General features: G+C 43.8%; 1 protein-coding gene and 1 long non-coding RNA gene across 4 annotated transcripts in view; both read right to left on the minus strand.

The window, feature by feature from the left end:
• The window catches only part of LOC311426402, a 579,678-nt gene that overhangs the window by 118,144 nt on the left and 443,728 nt on the right, over positions 1-17,806 (minus strand). The gene's annotated exons all lie outside the window — the stretch shown is intronic.
• LOC311426318 (homer protein homolog 1-like) overlaps positions 1-17,806 on the minus strand; it is a gene marked incomplete at its 5' end in the record, with an annotated part of 213,350 nt that overhangs the window by 36,758 nt on the left and 158,786 nt on the right. For all 3 annotated transcript variants that reach the window (XM_084502736.1, XM_084502735.1, XM_084502734.1), the window contains one exon: positions 5,514-5,670. In XM_084502736.1, the coding sequence (XP_084358862.1) occupies positions 5,514-5,670 (157 nt within the window). The remainder of the gene's footprint in view (positions 1-5,513; positions 5,671-17,806) is intronic.

Raw genomic sequence — 17,806 nt, forward strand, 5'->3', positions numbered from 1 at the left:
TTAAATAATTTTATAAACAATGACTACTATAATTCATTCACAAACCTAGAGCACACTTTAGAAGTTCCATCCTTACAAAGGAGAAAATTAAAAGAGAAAGTAAAATAAAAATCCCTATACAAACACACAAGACAAGCTTGTGCATGACTGGAAAAATTTTCAAGCAAAGCAGATTTTTGTCAACTGTCAATTTCTTGAAATAAAAAGCACTTTAATAAAAGCACCAGTTTAATTACACTTGATGCATTCCATCCAGCCAGCTATTACACACGCAGTTAGAACGCATAAGAAATTGTCATTCTTCTCTATAAACTCATGTGGCTGTGTTGTGGTTTAACCCAGACAGCAGCTCAGCACCACACAGTCATTCGCTTATCCTCCCCCGCACCCTCTCTGTGGGACGGGGAAAAAAAGTGAAAGCTTATGGCTTGAGATAAAGATAGTATATTAGGACAGAAAAGAAATGAAAATAATAATAAAAATGATAATATCACTACTACTAATAACGTGTACAGAAAGCAAGTGATGCACAATGCAATTGCTCACCACCCACTGACCACTGCCCAGCCTGTCCTTGAGGAGATGTCCCCTGCCCTGCCTAGCCACCCCATATTAGTTGTTCAGCATGAATATGATATGGAATACCCCCTTTGGCCAGTTTGGGTCAGCTATCCTGGTTCTGTCCCCTCCCAGTTCCTGATGCACCCCCAGCCTCCTCACTGGCAGGGCAGCATGAGAAGCTGAGAAGTCCTTGGCTTAGCATAAGCACTGCTCTTCAACAACTAAAACATCATCATGTTATCAACATTATTCTCATCCTAAATCCCAAACACAGCACCCTACCAGCTACCAGGAGGAAAATTAACTCTATTCTACCCCAAACCTGAACAATATCCTTGCCTTATTCCATACCATTTAAGTCATGCTCAGGTTCCATACATTCCAAAATATTCCAATTAAGCACCACTTTTCATATATGTATATAAAATGTCCACTGAGTTTGTTTAGTCCATGACTGACTTTAGGCTCCATCTGTTACAACTGTCTTTCAGGGCGGAAAAGATGGTGTGTGATGTTGGATCATAGCACGCTGAAGCCCGTTCTCGTTCCATCAGATCTCTGTGCTTGTCCAATTCTATCAAAATTCTTTCATCATTACCTGTGTGGATGTTACTGTGATACAATTAACAAGACATTGATATATAGCAATCATGGTAGTGATGACATACAGTATTGTATAATAATTAACATGATACAATTCAACTCATGGGCTATTCTCACCCAGTATTAAATCCCCTTGAGGTATACACCGGACCTCCCTATTCTTTTGCAGTACCCACCAAATGCATCCAGGTCCTTGAGCAAAAGCAATCCCACAAATGGGTTTGCCTTTGCCTGAGGCAGGAGTAGCCCAGACTGTCTTCCCCAGCATGTTTCTTACATGCACTACAGGAACTTCATCCCCTTCTACAGTATGTAACTGTTTTGATTGGGCAGGTCCAGCTCGGATGGCAGATCCCCTAGTGTTGACTAACCAGGTGGCCTTTGCCAAATACGTATCCCAATTTTTGAATGTCCCAGCGCCCATTGCCTTCAGTGTAGTCTTTAACAATCCATTGTATCGCTTGATTTTCCTGGAGGCTGGTGCATGATAGGGGATGTGATACAACCACTCAATACCATGTTCTTTGGCCCAAGTATCTATGAGGTTGTTTCAAAAATGAGTCCCACTGTCTGACTCAATTCTTTCTGGGGTGCCTTGTTGCCATAGGACTTGCTTTTCAAGGCCCAGGATAGTGTTCCGGGTGGTGGCATGAGGCACAGGATATGTTTCCAGCCATCCGGTGGTTGCTTCCACCATTGTAAGTACATGGCGCTTGACGCTGGGGGTTTGAGGGAGTGTGATGTAATCAATCTGCCAGGCCTCTCCATATTTATATTTCAGCCATCGTCCTCCATACCAAAGAGGCTTTGACCGTTTGGCTTGCTTGATTGCAGCACATGTTTCACAGTCATGAATAACCTGTGCTATAGCGTCCATGGTCAGGTCCACCCCTCGATCACGAGCCCATCTGTATGTTGCATCTCTGCCTTGATGGCCTGAGGTGTCCTGGGCCCATCGAGTAATAAATAATTCACCCTCCTGTTGCCAGTCCAGGTCCACCTGAGCTACTTCAATCTTAGCAGCCTGATCCACCTGCTGGTTGTTTCGATGTTCTTCAGTGTTACAATTTTTGGGCACGTGAGCCCAAAACATGGCGTACCTTTACAACCAGTTCTCTACCCGAGCAGCAATATCTTGCCACAATGCAGCAGCCCAGATGGGTTTGCCTCTGCCCTGCCAGTTGTTCTGCTTCCATTGCTGTAACCATCCCCACAGGGCATTTGCTACCATCCATGAATCAGTGTAGAGAACTGGCCATTTTTCTTGTTCAGCGATATCTAAAGCCAGCTGAATGGCCTTCACTTCTGCAAACTGACTCGATTTACCTTCTCCCTCAGCAGCTTCTACAACTCGTCGTGTAGGAATCCATACAGCAGCCTTCCATCTCCGATGCTTTTCTACAGTACAACAGGTCCCATCAGTGAACAGGGCATATCACTTCTCATTTTCTGGTAGCTTGTTGTACAGTGGGGCTTCTTCAGCATGGACCACCTCCTCCTCTGATGATATCCCAAAATATTTGCCTTCTGTCCAGTCCACAATCACTTCCAAGATTTCTGGGCGACTGGGATTTCAAATTCAAGCCCTCTGAGTAATCAGTGCAACCCACTTGCTCCATGTAGCATCAGTTGCATGATGTGTAGAGGGGACCCTTCCTTTGAACATCCAGCCCGGTCGAGGTGCCAGGAGGAGCTGTGCTTCACTACCAACCACCTCCGAAGCAGACCGAACTCCTTCATATGCTGCCAATATCTCCTTTTCAGTTGGAGTATAGCAGGCCTCAGATCCTCTGTATCCCTGACTCCAAAACCCCAGGGGTCGACCTCGAGTTTCCCCGTGCTCTTTCTGCCAGAAGCTCCAGGTGGAGCCAATGACCCTGGCTGCAGCGTAGAGCACATTCTTTACATCTGGTCCTGTTCGGACTGGCCAAGGGCTACTGCAGGAACTATCTCCTGTTTAATTTATTCAAAGGCTTGTCATTGCTCAAGGCCCAATTTGAAATTGTTCTTCTTACGGGTTACTTGGTAGAGTGGGTTTACAGTCAGACTGTAATTTGGAATGTGCATTCTCCAAAAATCCATGACACCTGAAAAGGTTTGTGATTCTTTTTTGCTAGTTGGTGGAGACATAGTTGTTATTTTATTGATCACATCCATTACAGTGATGTTGATCACATCATTGTAATGCCATCAAGCTATAAAGGGCCAGAACCCATCTGTATTTATGGTGTGACGGGGGGATCCCAGCAGTTAACTGTATTGGAGGCTGAAGTGAGCCTAACTGGGAAGGAGTGGCAAAAGCACCCTCTTGTGACTGGCCCGGATGCTCCGTGCATCCTTGGCATAGACTACCTCAAAAAGGGTACTGGTGGGCTTTTGGCATAGCTGCCTTAGAGACAGAGGACGTTAAAGAGCTGTCTACCTTGCCTGGTCTCTCAGAGGACCCTTCTGTTGTGGGGCTGCTAAGGGTCGAAGAAAAGCAGGTGCCAATTGCTACAGCGGTGTACTGGAACTTCAAGATCCTTGTCTTCAAGTCAGTCTAGATATAGGACAGCCCTAACAACCTGACATTTCCCCAGGTTTCTCAATTCAAGGGAATTCTTGCTATTCTTCCAGACCTCCAGGTTAGATGCAGCCTGCTGAATTTCTCCTCTTCAGACCAACATGATTCTTGTTCCTGTGACTACATACAGCCTCCAGTGGGACAGGTTCAGCACAGGCATGAAAAGACCATACGAAATTTGCAGGGTTTGGCTAAGTGCAGTTGCCATACCTTATTTCGTATTAGAGAATACAGCATATCAGAGAATAATAGAATCATGTAATTATAGAATGCTTTAGTTTGGAAAGGGCCCTAAAGTTCATCTAGTTCCAAACCCCCTGCCATGTGCAAGGATTCCACCCACTAGATCAGGTTCCCCAAGGCCCCATCTGACCTGGCCTTGAACACAAAGAATCATCAAATCATAGAATATCCGAGTTGGAAGGGACTCACAAGGATCATCAAGTCCTATTCCTGGGTTCCCAAAGAATCACACACAAAAAAAAGTTAAAAAATCAGATCAAGTGTCTGAGAGCATTGTCCAAATGCTTCCTAAACTCTGTCAGGCTCTGTCAGGTGCCGTGACCACTTCCCTGGGTCACCTTCCCTGGTGGCTCGACCACCTTCTCAGTGAAGAACCTGTTTCTGATATCCAGACTGAACCTCCTCTGTCGCAGACTCAAGCAATTCCCTTGGGTCCTATCACTAGTTACCAAAGAAGAGATCAGCACCTGCCTCTCTGCTCCCCCTCATGAGAAAGTTGTATACCACAATGAGGTCTCCCCTCAGTCTCCTCTTCTCCAGGCTGAACAAACCAAGTGACTTCATCTGCTCCTTATATATCTTCCCCTTTAGACCCTTTACCATCTTTGTTGCCCTCCTTTGGACAGGGACAGTTTTATATCTAACAGTTTTATATCTTTCTTATACTGTGGCACCCAAAACTACACACAGTAGTCGAGGTGAGGCTGCACCAGCGTAGAGTGGGACAATCACTTCCCTTGACTGGCTAGCAATGCCATTCTTGATGCACCCCAGGATATGGTTGGCCCTCCTGTCTGGCAAGGCACACTGCTGGCTCATGTTCAGCTTGCTGTTGACTAAAACCCCCAGATCTCTCTCTGCGGGGCTGTTCTTCAGCCTCTCGTCCTCCAGTCTGTACATATAACCAGGGTTGCCCCTTCCCAGGTGCAGAATCCAGCAGCATTTGAGCTGTCATTTCTGCCCCCATTGTGCTCTCATTTCTGGTTTGCCAAATTACTTCTGCAGAATACAAAGTGAAGGGAATAGGACCCCGCCCCTCCTGTATGAACGCAGGAACAGACCTTTATTTGCATCTTATGAGCTTCATTCTATGTTCAGTTTTCTTTGAGTGCAAGGCTGAAAGGAAGCTGCTGGTCTTTGGTACACGTGGAAACTACAAGAGGGTTCTTTAAAATTACAGATCTCATGTAAAGTTTGTATGAGATTAAATGCAAGAGGAATTGAAGTGTAATGCTATGGAGAAGGTCCTGAAACAGCTGTGATGCAGCTGGCATAAAATGAAGAGTGAAAGCTGGCAAATATGTCCTGTTTCTCAGCTCATATAACTTCCTGCAACAAAACCCTCTGCAGAAAAGGAACAGCTACAAAAGAAAGAATTCCCTAACTGAGAAACCCTGTGTGCTTTAAAAAAATCATTAATTTCCTAAAGATTTCCCAAAGATTTACCTAAAGCCCCCCAAATAAACTTGTTTTACTTAAAAATGAGACATTACAGTCACCAGTGCTTCCATCTCAAGGATCCTGGCTGTTTGCCTTGACTTACCCGCTTATGAAGACGTTCTGCTTCCTCCTGATATGCAGCGAGCTGTTGTTTCCATTGTTTTACATTGGCAGTGGATTCCAGAAGGGCTGCTGTGAGCTTAGCATTATTACCTTTGAGCGTGGCCAGTTCTGCCTCCCAATGCTTGCTGACTGTTGAACTGCACAGACAGAATAAGAATGGTCAGTCTTCAAATCTCTTTTATTTTTTTTCTTCAAATCTTTTTTTTTTTTTTTTTTTTTTTTTTTTTTAAGAATTCAAAGGGCTCACAAGAACTGCTAGAGCCCATGGCCATAATTTTGATCATGAAACAGCTGAACTAGAATCTCTGTTACACATACTCTTCCTATCTAAAACCTTTTACTTAATTCCTTCTAATCTTTACAGTGCAAGTGACTAAGCACTTGAACAGGTTGCCCAGAGAGGTTGTGGAGTCTCCCTCCTTGGAGATCTTGAAAAGCCATCTGGACATGGTCCAGAGCAACCTGCTCTAGGTATCCCTGTTTGAGCAGGAGAGTTGGACCAGATGACTTCCAGAGGTCCTTTCCTACCTAAAAATCACAGAATCACAGAATTGTCTAGGTTGGAAGAGACCTCAAGATCATCGAGTCCAACCTCTGACCTAACACTAACAAGTCCTCCACTAAAACATATCGCTAAGTTCAACATCTAAACATCTTTTAAAGACCTCCAGGGATGGTGACTCCACCACTTCCCTGGGTAGCCCATTCCAATGCCTAAATGCCTAAAACAGTCTGCAGTTCTATGAACTGACCATAGTATACTAAAAAATACTTCCATAACAGAGGTTTAGGTTATATGTATTGCATGTAAAATGATCTTTACAACGACAACTGTTCGAACCCAAACAGAGGGGCCACAACCTCCCCAGGCAGATGCCTAGACCAAAACAGAACTCCCGAGGACTGAAATTGCTGCCCAGACCCTCAGTTCCAGGGCAATACAGAATCTGGGAGTCCTCCTAGGAGGCTCTGAAGGCAAAGGTGGATGTCATGGATGCAAGTGTGCCCAGCTGGATGAACTTTTCAAACAGCTTGAAGCTGTTTGAAACTTCTGTTTGTGAAAATTGTTTTCAAACTGCTTGGAGCAGGAGAAGGAGTCTCCCCCTTGCCCCTGAAGTGCCCCTACAAAACAGATACAATTCTCTGGGGCTTGAAAAAGAAGAGTGTGTGAGTAATGGTGTACTGGTCTTGGCTAGGATAGAGTTAATTTTCCCCCTAGTAGCTGATCAAGTGCTGCATTTGGGATTTAGGATGAGAATAATGTTGATAACACGCTGATGTTTTAGTTGTTGCAGAGCAGTGCTTATACTAAGCCAAGGACTTTTCAGCTTCTCACACTGTCCTGCCAGTGAGGATGGTGGGGGTGCAGCAGGAGCTGGGAGGGGACAGAACCAGGACAGTTGACCCAAACTGGCCAAAGGGGTATTCCATACCATATGATGTCATGCTGAACAATTGATATGGGGTGGCTGGCCAGGATAGGGGGACCGGCTGCTCGGGGATAGGCTGGGCATCGGTCAGTGGGTGGTGAGCAATTGCATTGTGCATCACTTGTTTTGTACATGTTATTATTAGTAGTGTTATTATCATTATTCCTACTATTTTCCTTTCTTTTCTTTCCTAATAAACTGTCTTTATCTTAACCCACAGGCTTCATTTTTTTCCTGATTCCCCCATCCCAGAGAGAGAGGGGGGAGGGTGAGCAAATGGCTGTGGTGCTTAGCTGCCAGTTGGGTTAAACCATAACAAATATAAAGACCTCGGAAAGGGCAACCATCCAAAGTTGGCTGAGTCAACCACCTGAATTAGAACCAGTGCCACAAAAAAGGCGCAAAGGGTGTTAGTAATTGGAGACTCCACACTAAGATGCACTGAGGCACCTATTTGCCATCCAGATAATCTCTCCAGAGAGGTTTGCTGCCTGCCCAGAGAGCCCACATTTGTGATATTACAAAGACAATACCAGTCTTGGTGGGGCCAGAAGACTACCACCCATTCCTACTCTTTCATGAAGGTTCAAATGAGGCTGCAACAAAGAGACTACAAAATATCAAAAGGGACTTGATGACCTTTGGAAAGATGTTGAAGGCATTGGGAGTGCAAGTAATGTTCTCCTCTGTTCTCCCAGTTAATGACTGGGACGGAAGAAGAAGGACCAAGTGAGTGACTGGCTGTGCGGCTGGTGCTATGCTCAAAGTTTTGGGTTCTACAAACTTTTGGGCATATTGACACCAGATGGGGTTCACCTGACCAGTTGGGGCAAGAGTGTTCTGGGCAGCAAGCTGGCTGGGCTTATTAGCAGATCTTAAAACTAGATCCATCAGGGGAAGGGGATGTATCTCTGAGTGATGAAAGAGAACCTGGGAACATTGTCACTTTAGGAAGCAACAGGGAAATACTTGTGAATCGTCCCAAAGGAATTAGGAAGGGTTCCTCTGAAAAGGTGATGCGACTGATATTCCAGCTGAAGTGCCTCTATACCAACACACACAGCATGGGAAACAAGCAGGAGGCATTGGAAACCATGGTGCAATTAGAAAATTGTAACCTAATTGCTCTCACAGAAACGTGGTGGGAAGGATCATACAACTGGAACATTGGAATAGAGGTATTCAAGTTTTTCAGAACAGACAGGAGGGGAAGGAAGGGCGGGGGTGTTGCCTTCTAAGTTGATTGGGAAGAGCTGCCTCTGAGAAACAGCCACAGACAGGATGAGAGCTTGTGGGTAAAAGTTAAGGACTGGACAAATAAAGCATACCTTGTGATTGGGGTCTAATACAGGCAGCCTGATCAAGGGGAGCCTGTGGATGAAGCATTCTTGCTTCAACTACAAGAAGCATCATGCTTGCAAGCTCTCATCCTGATGGGGGACTACAGCCACCTAAATGTCTTCTGGAAAAGCTGCACAGCAGGCTGTAAGCAATCCAGGAGACTACTGGAGTGCATCAAGGATAACTTCCTGGTCCAGGTATTAGACAAACTAAACAGAGAAGAAGCATTAGTGGACCTGGTGCTCACCAATGCAAATTAACTCATTGAAGAGGTTAAGACTGGAGGCAGACTGGGCTGCCTGACTGGAGGCAGACTGACCATGTCCTGGCTGAGTTTGTGATCTCAAGTACTATGAGCAAAGAGCAAAGTCAGGACCCTGAACTTCTGAAGAGCAAACTTCCAGCTGTTTAAAGACCTAACAGATGAGATCCCATGGAACACTGTCCTTAGGGACAAAGGAGCTGATCAGAGCTGGCAACTATTTAAAGACACTTTTCTTAGCGTGCAAGAGCGCTACATCCCCATGGGTAAGAAATCAAGCAGGGAAGACAGGAAACCGGCATGGCTGAGGAAGGACCTGCTCGTCAAATTGAGGCACAAGAAGGAAATGCATAGGCAGTGGAAGAAGGGACATGTGGCCTGGGAAGGGTACAGGGATGCAGTCCGGATGTGCAGGGATGGGATAAGGAAAGCCAAGTCACAGATGAAACTAAACTTGGCAAGGCATGCAACAAATAACAGGAAGGGATTCTATAGGTACATTGGTCAGAAAAGAAAGGCCAAGGAGAGCGTACCCCCTCTGACGGATGAGAAGGGTGAACTGGTAATGACAGACATGGAGAAGGTTGAGGTATTCACCAACTTCTTTGCCTCAGTCTTCACTGCCAGTCAGGCTTCCCACGTCTCTTGAGTCCCTGAACCTCAAAGCAGGGCCTGGGGGAGCAAAGTCTCTCCCACAGTAAGTGAAGAGCAGGTTTGAGACCACATAATGAAACTGAACATGCATAAGTCTATGAGGCCCGATGACATGCATCCCAGTGTCCTGAGGGAACTGGCTGATGTAGTTGACAAGCCACTCTCCGTCGTATTTGAATAGTCATGGCAGTCAGGCAAAGTCCCTGGTGACTAGAAAAAGTGAAACATCGCTCCCATTCTTAAAAAGGGCAGAAAGGAAGACCTGGAGAGCTACAGACAGGTGAGCCTCACCCCTGTTCCTGGGAAGATCATGGAACAGATCCTCCTGGAAGCAATGTCAGAGCACATGCAGGAGAAGGAAGTGAACTGAGAAAGCCAGCATGGCTTCACCATGGCAACTCCAGTAGTCAGAGAATCATCATAGAATCATAGAATGGCTCAGGTTGGAAGGGACCTTGAAGATCATCTAGTTCCAACCCTCCTGCCATGGGGAGGGATGCCACCCACTAGATCAGGTTGCCCAGGACCTCCTCCAACCTGGCCTTGAACACCTCCAGGGATGGGACATCCAAAACTTCTCTGAGCAGTGTGTTCCAGTGCCTCACCACCCTCTAAGTGAATAATTTCCTCCAAACAGCTACTCAAACTCTCCCCTCTTTTAGTTTAAAGTTATTCCCCCTTGTCCTGTCATTATCTGACTGAGGAAAAAGTTGCCCTCCATCTTTTTTTACAAGCCCCCTTAAAATACTGAAAGGCCGCAATGAGGTCTCCCTGGAGCCTTCTCTTCTCCAGGGTGAACAACCCCAGCTCTCTCAGCCTTTCTTCATAGGAGAGGTGCTCCAGCCCTCTGATCATGGCCCTCCTCTGGACCCCCTCAACAGATCAACATCCTTCTTGTGCTTTGGGTCCAAGACTTGGATGCAGTACTCCAAATGGGGCCTCACAAAGGCAGAGGAGAGGGGGAAAATTAACCTCCCTCAGCCTTTTGGCCACTTCTCTTTTGATGCAGCCCAGAACGCTGTTTGCCTTCTGGGATGCAAGTGCGCACTGCTGTCTCTATCTGAGTTTTTCGTTTACCAGAGCACCCAAGTCCTTCTCTGTAGGGCTGCTGTCAGTAAGTTCTTCACCCAGTCTGTACTCATGTCTGGGATTGCCCCAACCAGGACCTTCTCCTCATGAACCCATGTTGGCTGTGACCAAGGATCACATTGACCTTCAGGTGAAATATAGGAATTCAGAAACTCAAAGCGTTTCATGTACCACTTTTCATTTGCATTTAGCCTTTCAGTTTGAGCATGTTCTCAGATTTTGAATTGTTCGAAGCACACATTCAGCCCATGAACAGAAGAGTTGCCTTTCTGTGGGAGTATTGCCATGGAGGTCGATAAGCCCCATGGTTGGTGATAACATCCGACTCCTAACGATGAGGCCATGAGGAATGTAAAGAGTTTAGAAGGAACAAAGAAGGGTGATTCAGGAGACAGCTTGCTGTCTCGGACTGCTTGTTCTCAATAAAAGTGGAAGTTATTGTCATTAATAAAGAAATTGAAGTTACTGATCCCTAAAGAACCCTGGTGTCTGTGTGGTCTTTATGCCACAGCTTTCCAGTTGTTTTATAGACAGTCCTGTTATTAGCCGTCTCTTGTCTTATGCTTTGATTAGTATCTTACTGTGGCAGGGTCAAAATCTTTGCAGAAGGGACTTAATGGATGAAACTGACTAAAGAAGTTGAGTAATGGTACAGTTTCCACTACCTGGCAGACAATTATGTATTGGAAAGTGGTGGCTATATCCTACTTAGCTTCACCATCTAAATCCATGTTCTGTACTTGTAATACAGCCTTAATCATATTAGGATCCATAGAAACCACCACAACACAGACAACCTTTCAACATGGAAATTTATCACTGAGGAATAGACTACAAATTATATTCTTTTTAAGGAAGGAAAATTTCACTGAAATATTCTCCACAGTAACCCAGCACCCAAGTATAGTGGTGTTCGCTGCTTATTGAAACACTAAAGGTCAATAGCAATAGAAGAGCTCTTGAAAGGCACTTTGTGGGATGCTTAAGATTGGACATTAACACAAAATTAATGCTTCAGCTATGATCCTTATCAGCCAGGGATTTAGATCCTATTCCTGACTCAAGTTAAAGTGTGGGAAAAAGAGGAGTCACTCTTCTACACAAGAATCAATGAATTTTCCAAGCTTCTTGTATTGTCCTCTAGTGTACTCCAAATGTATTTACATAGGTGACATTTGAACTTTGTTTCTCATTAAATTTAAAATGTTAACAACAGTTTCATATGTCTTTTTTTACACTGTATCACAATGCAAAAGACTTATATTTAACCTGAATCATCACAGTAGCACTAATAAAATCCCTGATTTCTCTGAAGAGACTCAACTTCTATTTTCATTTTATTCTTTTAAAAATATTGCATTTTTGTCTTAGTCATTAAATTTTATATAGTAAAGAGACACTAGGTTATCTTTTCATGAAGGTCATATAGCATAAAACAAAATCAATAACTTTGTTTTATAACATTTAGCCCTTTGCAAGAGCAAGCATACCTAATTAATTTCTAGCTTTTTTTTTTTTTTTTTGCAGTAAACGTTAGTACCTTGCAGACCTAAAAATTTATCATATACTCCGAAAAAATAAAAAAGAAAAAATAATCTGTTCTTGTTCCTTTACTGAAATTACATTGAAATTGCTTATCAGTATCACTAGAAGCATTTTGGTCTTGTACATTTGTAATGTAACTCCTATTTTTCACAAATGATAACTGATAAGCTATTTTTTTTGTCTTTACATTACTGTAGAACACTAGGTATAATTCCTTGCTGTTGCTATGGTGCTGACCATTTCTAATATTCTAATAGAACTAAATTTTCAAAAGCAATTCAAGTTATTTAGGAATTTATATCCCATTTTCTAAAACAAATAGGCATTTGGCTGCAAAGAGTCAAATTGACTTGGGCTCCTCTGGCACTTAATCAGTTTATGGAAGCAATTAGATGATGTGGTTATCAGAAAGTCAGATACAAGGAAATGGTAACCCTGACACTAAAAGGATCTGAATTATGGATACTCATTCTGCAACTCACTTGTACACACAAGAATTTAAAGCAGTTTAACTGTAAATTCACACTTTGAATTAGTACAGATTAATTTTCCTGATGACCCTGGGCAAAAAAAAACCAACCACCTGTCTATGTTTCTTTCAAAAATCCTACCTATAACAACAATTTGTGTGTGCATTAATACGATCCATAATCTGTCAGCAACACAACAAAAGATATATGCAAATCTACATTGCACGTATTTGGAACTATAAAAGGACTCTACACAAAACAGTAACTGTGTCTTACGGACAAAAGGACACTGCATGGGCCCAGAAGGGATCTAGTGTCATTGCTATAACATGTAGATGTGGTTCAGACCACAGTCCTTGGTGCCAGGGACTGTTTTGTTTAGCTCTATCATTGCAGCCAATGAGATTGCTGCAGCTACAGGTTGATTCTACACAGATTAACAGAGATTGTCAGACTTGCAATGACAGAGTGAAGACAGATACAGCTATGCTGGACTGGGCTGAGCAACTGCAACCAGGTTGCACCATGTACAGCAATGAGGTGGCTAAAGGGATGGCTTCTAACCCTGTAAATCAGACGTACACCATGTGCCAGAGGTGGAGATCCTTGGCACAAGCCTCTGCTGCATTTCTAGATACTGTCACAGCTTAAACTTGAGTGTGTTGTGCCTCTGCTGATGACAACAGCTGTTAAGAGTGGTTGAACATGAAAGATCTGCAAGCATTTATTTTAGATCATTTTTGAACTTTCTGTCAGTGATACCACAGGATATCTCAGTCTAAGACCCACTTAATGCTAGTTCCTGTCTTACTATCATAGCAAACACTGAATTTAGAAGAACAATCATTACAGCTGCAAGGCCTTACAAATCTACTACCACGAACAGAAAGATATTCTATAGAATGACCTACAAAAATATTTATATATTTTTTATATATTATATTATATTTATATATGTATATTAAATATATAATCAAGAAAAGAAGGACTAAGAAGAATCTCCATCTTTCATTGGATGTGGGGGGAAACAGTAACAAGAGATGAGGAAAAGGTTGAGGTACTTAATGCCTTCTTTTCCTCAGTCTTTAGCAGCAAGACTAGTTGTTTCTTTAAGAAAACAAAACAAAACAAACAAACAAAAAAACAGAACCCAGCATCTTCCTTATTTCATTGGTGGTTGCTAGTTATTATTTACTCAGTCTAGACTTGGAGTTCTAAAAGATTTTAGATTTCCTTTAGCCTCTTTTCAGAATAATGCATAGGTCAGATGATTTGGCTCCTAACTCAGCTGGAAGTTAAAAAGAAAATAAAATATAGACCAGTTCTTCCCAATTCAACACTTATCTGAAACAACAATTTCAAAAAAGAATATAAAGTTTTGCTCCCTGCTCCTCTCCACCCCCAATTTACATAACTTATCACAAATCCTACAAGGATGCAGAGTATGAAGTTGTGTAAGTTTTCCTAGTTGTCATTTAACAGATGGCAGAACAGATCCTGAGCTCCCATGCTTTCACAAGGCTATGCCTACATACCACGGTAGTGTAAGAGCATGTTTATTTTCTAATACTGCGAGCTCTATTTCACTTTCATTGATAAGGCATCTGGAATAGAAAAAGGGTAGGGCAAACAGCATCATATGAAGATGTTTAAAAGACAACTTTCCTGAGCCTACCACTTGTCGTGGTTCCGCTCGAGTGGGCAGCCAAGCTCCACCACAGACGCTCTCTCACTCCCCCTCCTCAAAGAGGAATGGGGAGAAAATATGTAAAAAGGGCTCAAGGGTTGAGATAAGGATGAGAAAATCATGCAATAATTATTGTAACGGGCAAAACAGACTCAGCATAAGAAGATAGTAAGATTTATTGCTCATTACTAACAAGCTAGAGAAGTGAGAAACAAATGAAAGAAACCAAAAGCACCTTTCCCCCCATCCACCCTCTTCCACCTCCTCCCCCCGAGCGGCACAGGGGAACGGGGGAATGGGGGTTATGGTCAGTCTACAGCACTTCTTTTCTGCTGCTCCTTCTTGGTCACTCTCGTCCCCTGTGCTGTGGGGTCCCACCCACGGGATGCAGTCCTTGATGAACTGATCCAGCGTGGGCTTCCCACAGGCAGCAGCTCTTCCAGAACTGCTCCAGATATGGGTCTGTACCACGGGGTCCATCCCTCAGGAGAAAACTGCTCCAACCTGGCTCCCCTACGGGCAGCAGCTCCTGCCAGGTCACCTGCTCCTCCATGGTCTCCTCTCCACGGGCTACAGGTCCGGCCCGGAATCTTCTCTGGCAGGGGTCTTCCACAGGCAGCAGCCTCCGTCGGTGCAGGGCCACCTGCTCCACCGTGGTCTCCTCCACGGGCTGCAGCATGGAACCCTGCTCCACCGTGGTACTCCATGGGCTGCAGGGGGACATCCTGCTTCACCATGGTCCTCACCACAGGCCGCAGGGGACTTCTGCTCCGGCACCTGGAGCACCTTTCCCCCTCCTACACTGACCTTGGCACCTGCAAGGCTGTTCCTCACTCCCTTCACTCTCCCAGCTGCTGTGTGGCGCAGCATTTTTTTCCCTGTCTTAAATATGCTCTCACAGAGGCGCAAAACAACATCGCTTATTGGTTCAGCTCTGGAAAACAATGGGGCCCTTCCCAAACATGGGGCAGCTTCTAGATCTTTCTCACAGAAACCACCCCTATGGCCCCCTGCTACCAAAACCTTGCCACGTAAACCCATTACACCACTGTACTAAACACAAGCCCAGGACAGAGGATTCCTAAAATGCTAAATAAGAATTAAATAATAATACTAAAATCTCTGGAAAGCGTAGAAAGAAGGTGTCACACAATCCATGCTGTCATGTAATTATATTAGTTTTAAATTTCAGAGTATTTCCTAAATAAAGTGAATATGTAGAGTCTCAGTCATACTGAATAACCAGTTAGATCACAATTTGTGCATGTAGGAAGCTACTTTACCTAACCTCTTAAAATTCAGACCAACCTAACCTGAATATATTGCCTACACAAACAATCATTTGATTTGAGACAACAAATGCATGCCTTATTAATTTTTTTTTCCTTCAGCTAACTACAAGTTGGGATAACTTACTATCATCATGAAGCACAATTTAATTTTAGGGGGTTTTGTTTTGTTTTGTTTGAGCTATGTTGATTAAATAAAATGACTTTCTAATTTCCTACGTGGTTTCAGTCTCCTAGAAGAATGGTTTCCAATATTCTAACTTGAATTTAGAAGCTAAACCCTTTGCATTTCATGACAGAAAGATATCATTACACTGAAGTGCCACAGAGTAAAATTTGCAAAGGCAACAACGCTACAGTTGAAGTTCATCACGATGAATGCTTTATTACTGTGTACTAGAGAAAACAAAGTCCTAGACATATCAGCCATTTTATTTCATCAGCCATTTTATTTCATTCCAACTTCCTTCATTTGCCAAATGAACTAAAAGCTAATAAAGAAAACAACCCTCTTATATTCTACTTCATTGCTGATTTGTTCCAACACATTTCATTACTGACAAAACTTCATGGCTATTTGGTGTCACTGTGAAATACTTCGATGATGCTTATGAAAGCAATGCTTATGAAAGCAATGCTGTGCTCTTCAAGCACGGCATTGCTAGTTGGTTGAGGGAAGTGATTACGGGGCCTGGAGCATCTTCCTTATGAGGAAAGGCTGAGAGACCTGGGTCTGTTCAGCCTAGAGAAAAGAAGACTGAGAGGGGATCTCATCAATGTGTATAAATACCTGAGGTGTGGGAGACAGAGGGATTTGGCCAACCTCTTTTCAGTGGTTTGCAGGGACAGCACAAGGAGTAATGGTCACAAGATAGAGCCCAGGAAGTTCTGCAGCAACATGCGAAAGAATTTCTTCATGGTGAGGGTAATGGAGCACTGGAACAGGCTGCCCAGGGAGGTTGTGGAGTCTTCTTCTCTGGAGATATTTAAGGCCCGTCTGGATGCCTACCCGGGCAGCCTGCTCTAAGGAACCTGCTTTGGCAAGGGGGTTGGACCCGATGATCTTTTGAGGTCCTTTCCAACCCCTACAGTTCTGTGATTCTGTGATTATCCCTCTCTACTCTGTGCTGGTGCGACCTCACCTCGAGTACTGTGTGCAGTTTTGGGCACCACAGTACAAAAAGGATGTGAAACTATTGGAAAGTTGTGGAGAAGGGCTATTAAGATGGTGAAGGGCCTAGAGGGAAAGACGTATGAGGAGCGGCTGAGGTCACTTGGCTTGTTCAGCCTGGAAAAGAGGAGGCTGAGGGGAGACCTCACTGTGGTCTACAGCACTCTCATGAGGGGGAACAGAGGGGCAGGTGCTGATCTCTTCTCTAGTGACCAGCGATAGGACCTGAGGGAATTGTGTGAAGCTGTGACAGGGGAGATTCATGCTAAATATCAGGAAAAGGTTCTTTACCGAGAGGGTTGTCACACACTGGAACACGCTCCCCAGGGACATAGTCATGGCACCAAGCCTGTCAGAGTTTAAGAAGTGTTTGGACTGTCTGAATTTTTGGGTAGACCTGGCACCTGTGTGGTGCCAGGAGTTTGACTCAGTGATCCTCGTGGGTCTCTTCCAACTCGGGATATTCTATGAATTCTATGAATTGTCAGTTGTCCACATCTCACCAAAGTGCTATCAGAAACTTGAATTCATCTCAGCAGAGACCCCTGTTATATGATCAAAACACTGATGAACACAAACTGTTTTCTGCCTGTACTATAAAACACTGGTGGCATCTACAATGATATTAAAGGAACTCAAAAGATGTGATACTTCAGGTATAGAAAGCTTCCCTAAAGCATAAAACTGAAGAAAAATTACAGATGTTGATCTCCATTTAGCTGTATTCCCCATTTTATTCTTCAAATTAACTTTTCCCTCAATAAGAGAATATATTAAATACATGTACTTCAGATTTTTGATAGATAAAACAGTCCACTTTTGTGTTTATGTGTGCCTACCCCTAACCTCTACCCACATCTGCAGGAAGAAGGTTGATGCCATTGAACTTCCACTGCAAGAGGTCTGCCTACCACAATGCAACAGAAAATGATCATTACAGTCATCCTGACACAATTATTTTCAGTAATGCAACTGCTGTAGGTAGAGCCTGCACACTATTTATGTGCATTCTGAAATGGCTTACAATAAAGCAACTTTGGACTTCTACTTTATCAGTGAGATTTACTCTAGGCTTCTGGAGGCTTAAATTATCTTGATAGGAACCATCACCTGGAGAGTGGGTTGAGTGAATGAAATAGCCTACCAGGGAGCCATGGCAGGGTGACAGCAATGCTGGGGAATGCAGTACTGTGTTACCTCCATAGAAAACAAGCAGCACAACTCTGATTCATAATGTTGGCAGGAGGTACAATTCAATGCTGGACCTGGTAAAGAGGGCATAGTTGGATGAACTCCATCTTCCCCAGGTTTAGATATTTAAAAGTTAAAAGTAAG

The sequence above is a fragment of the Aythya ferina genome (assembly GCF_964211825.1).
Source record: "Aythya ferina genome assembly, chromosome: W".
NCBI classification, from domain to species: Eukaryota; Metazoa; Chordata; class Aves; order Anseriformes; family Anatidae; genus Aythya; species Aythya ferina.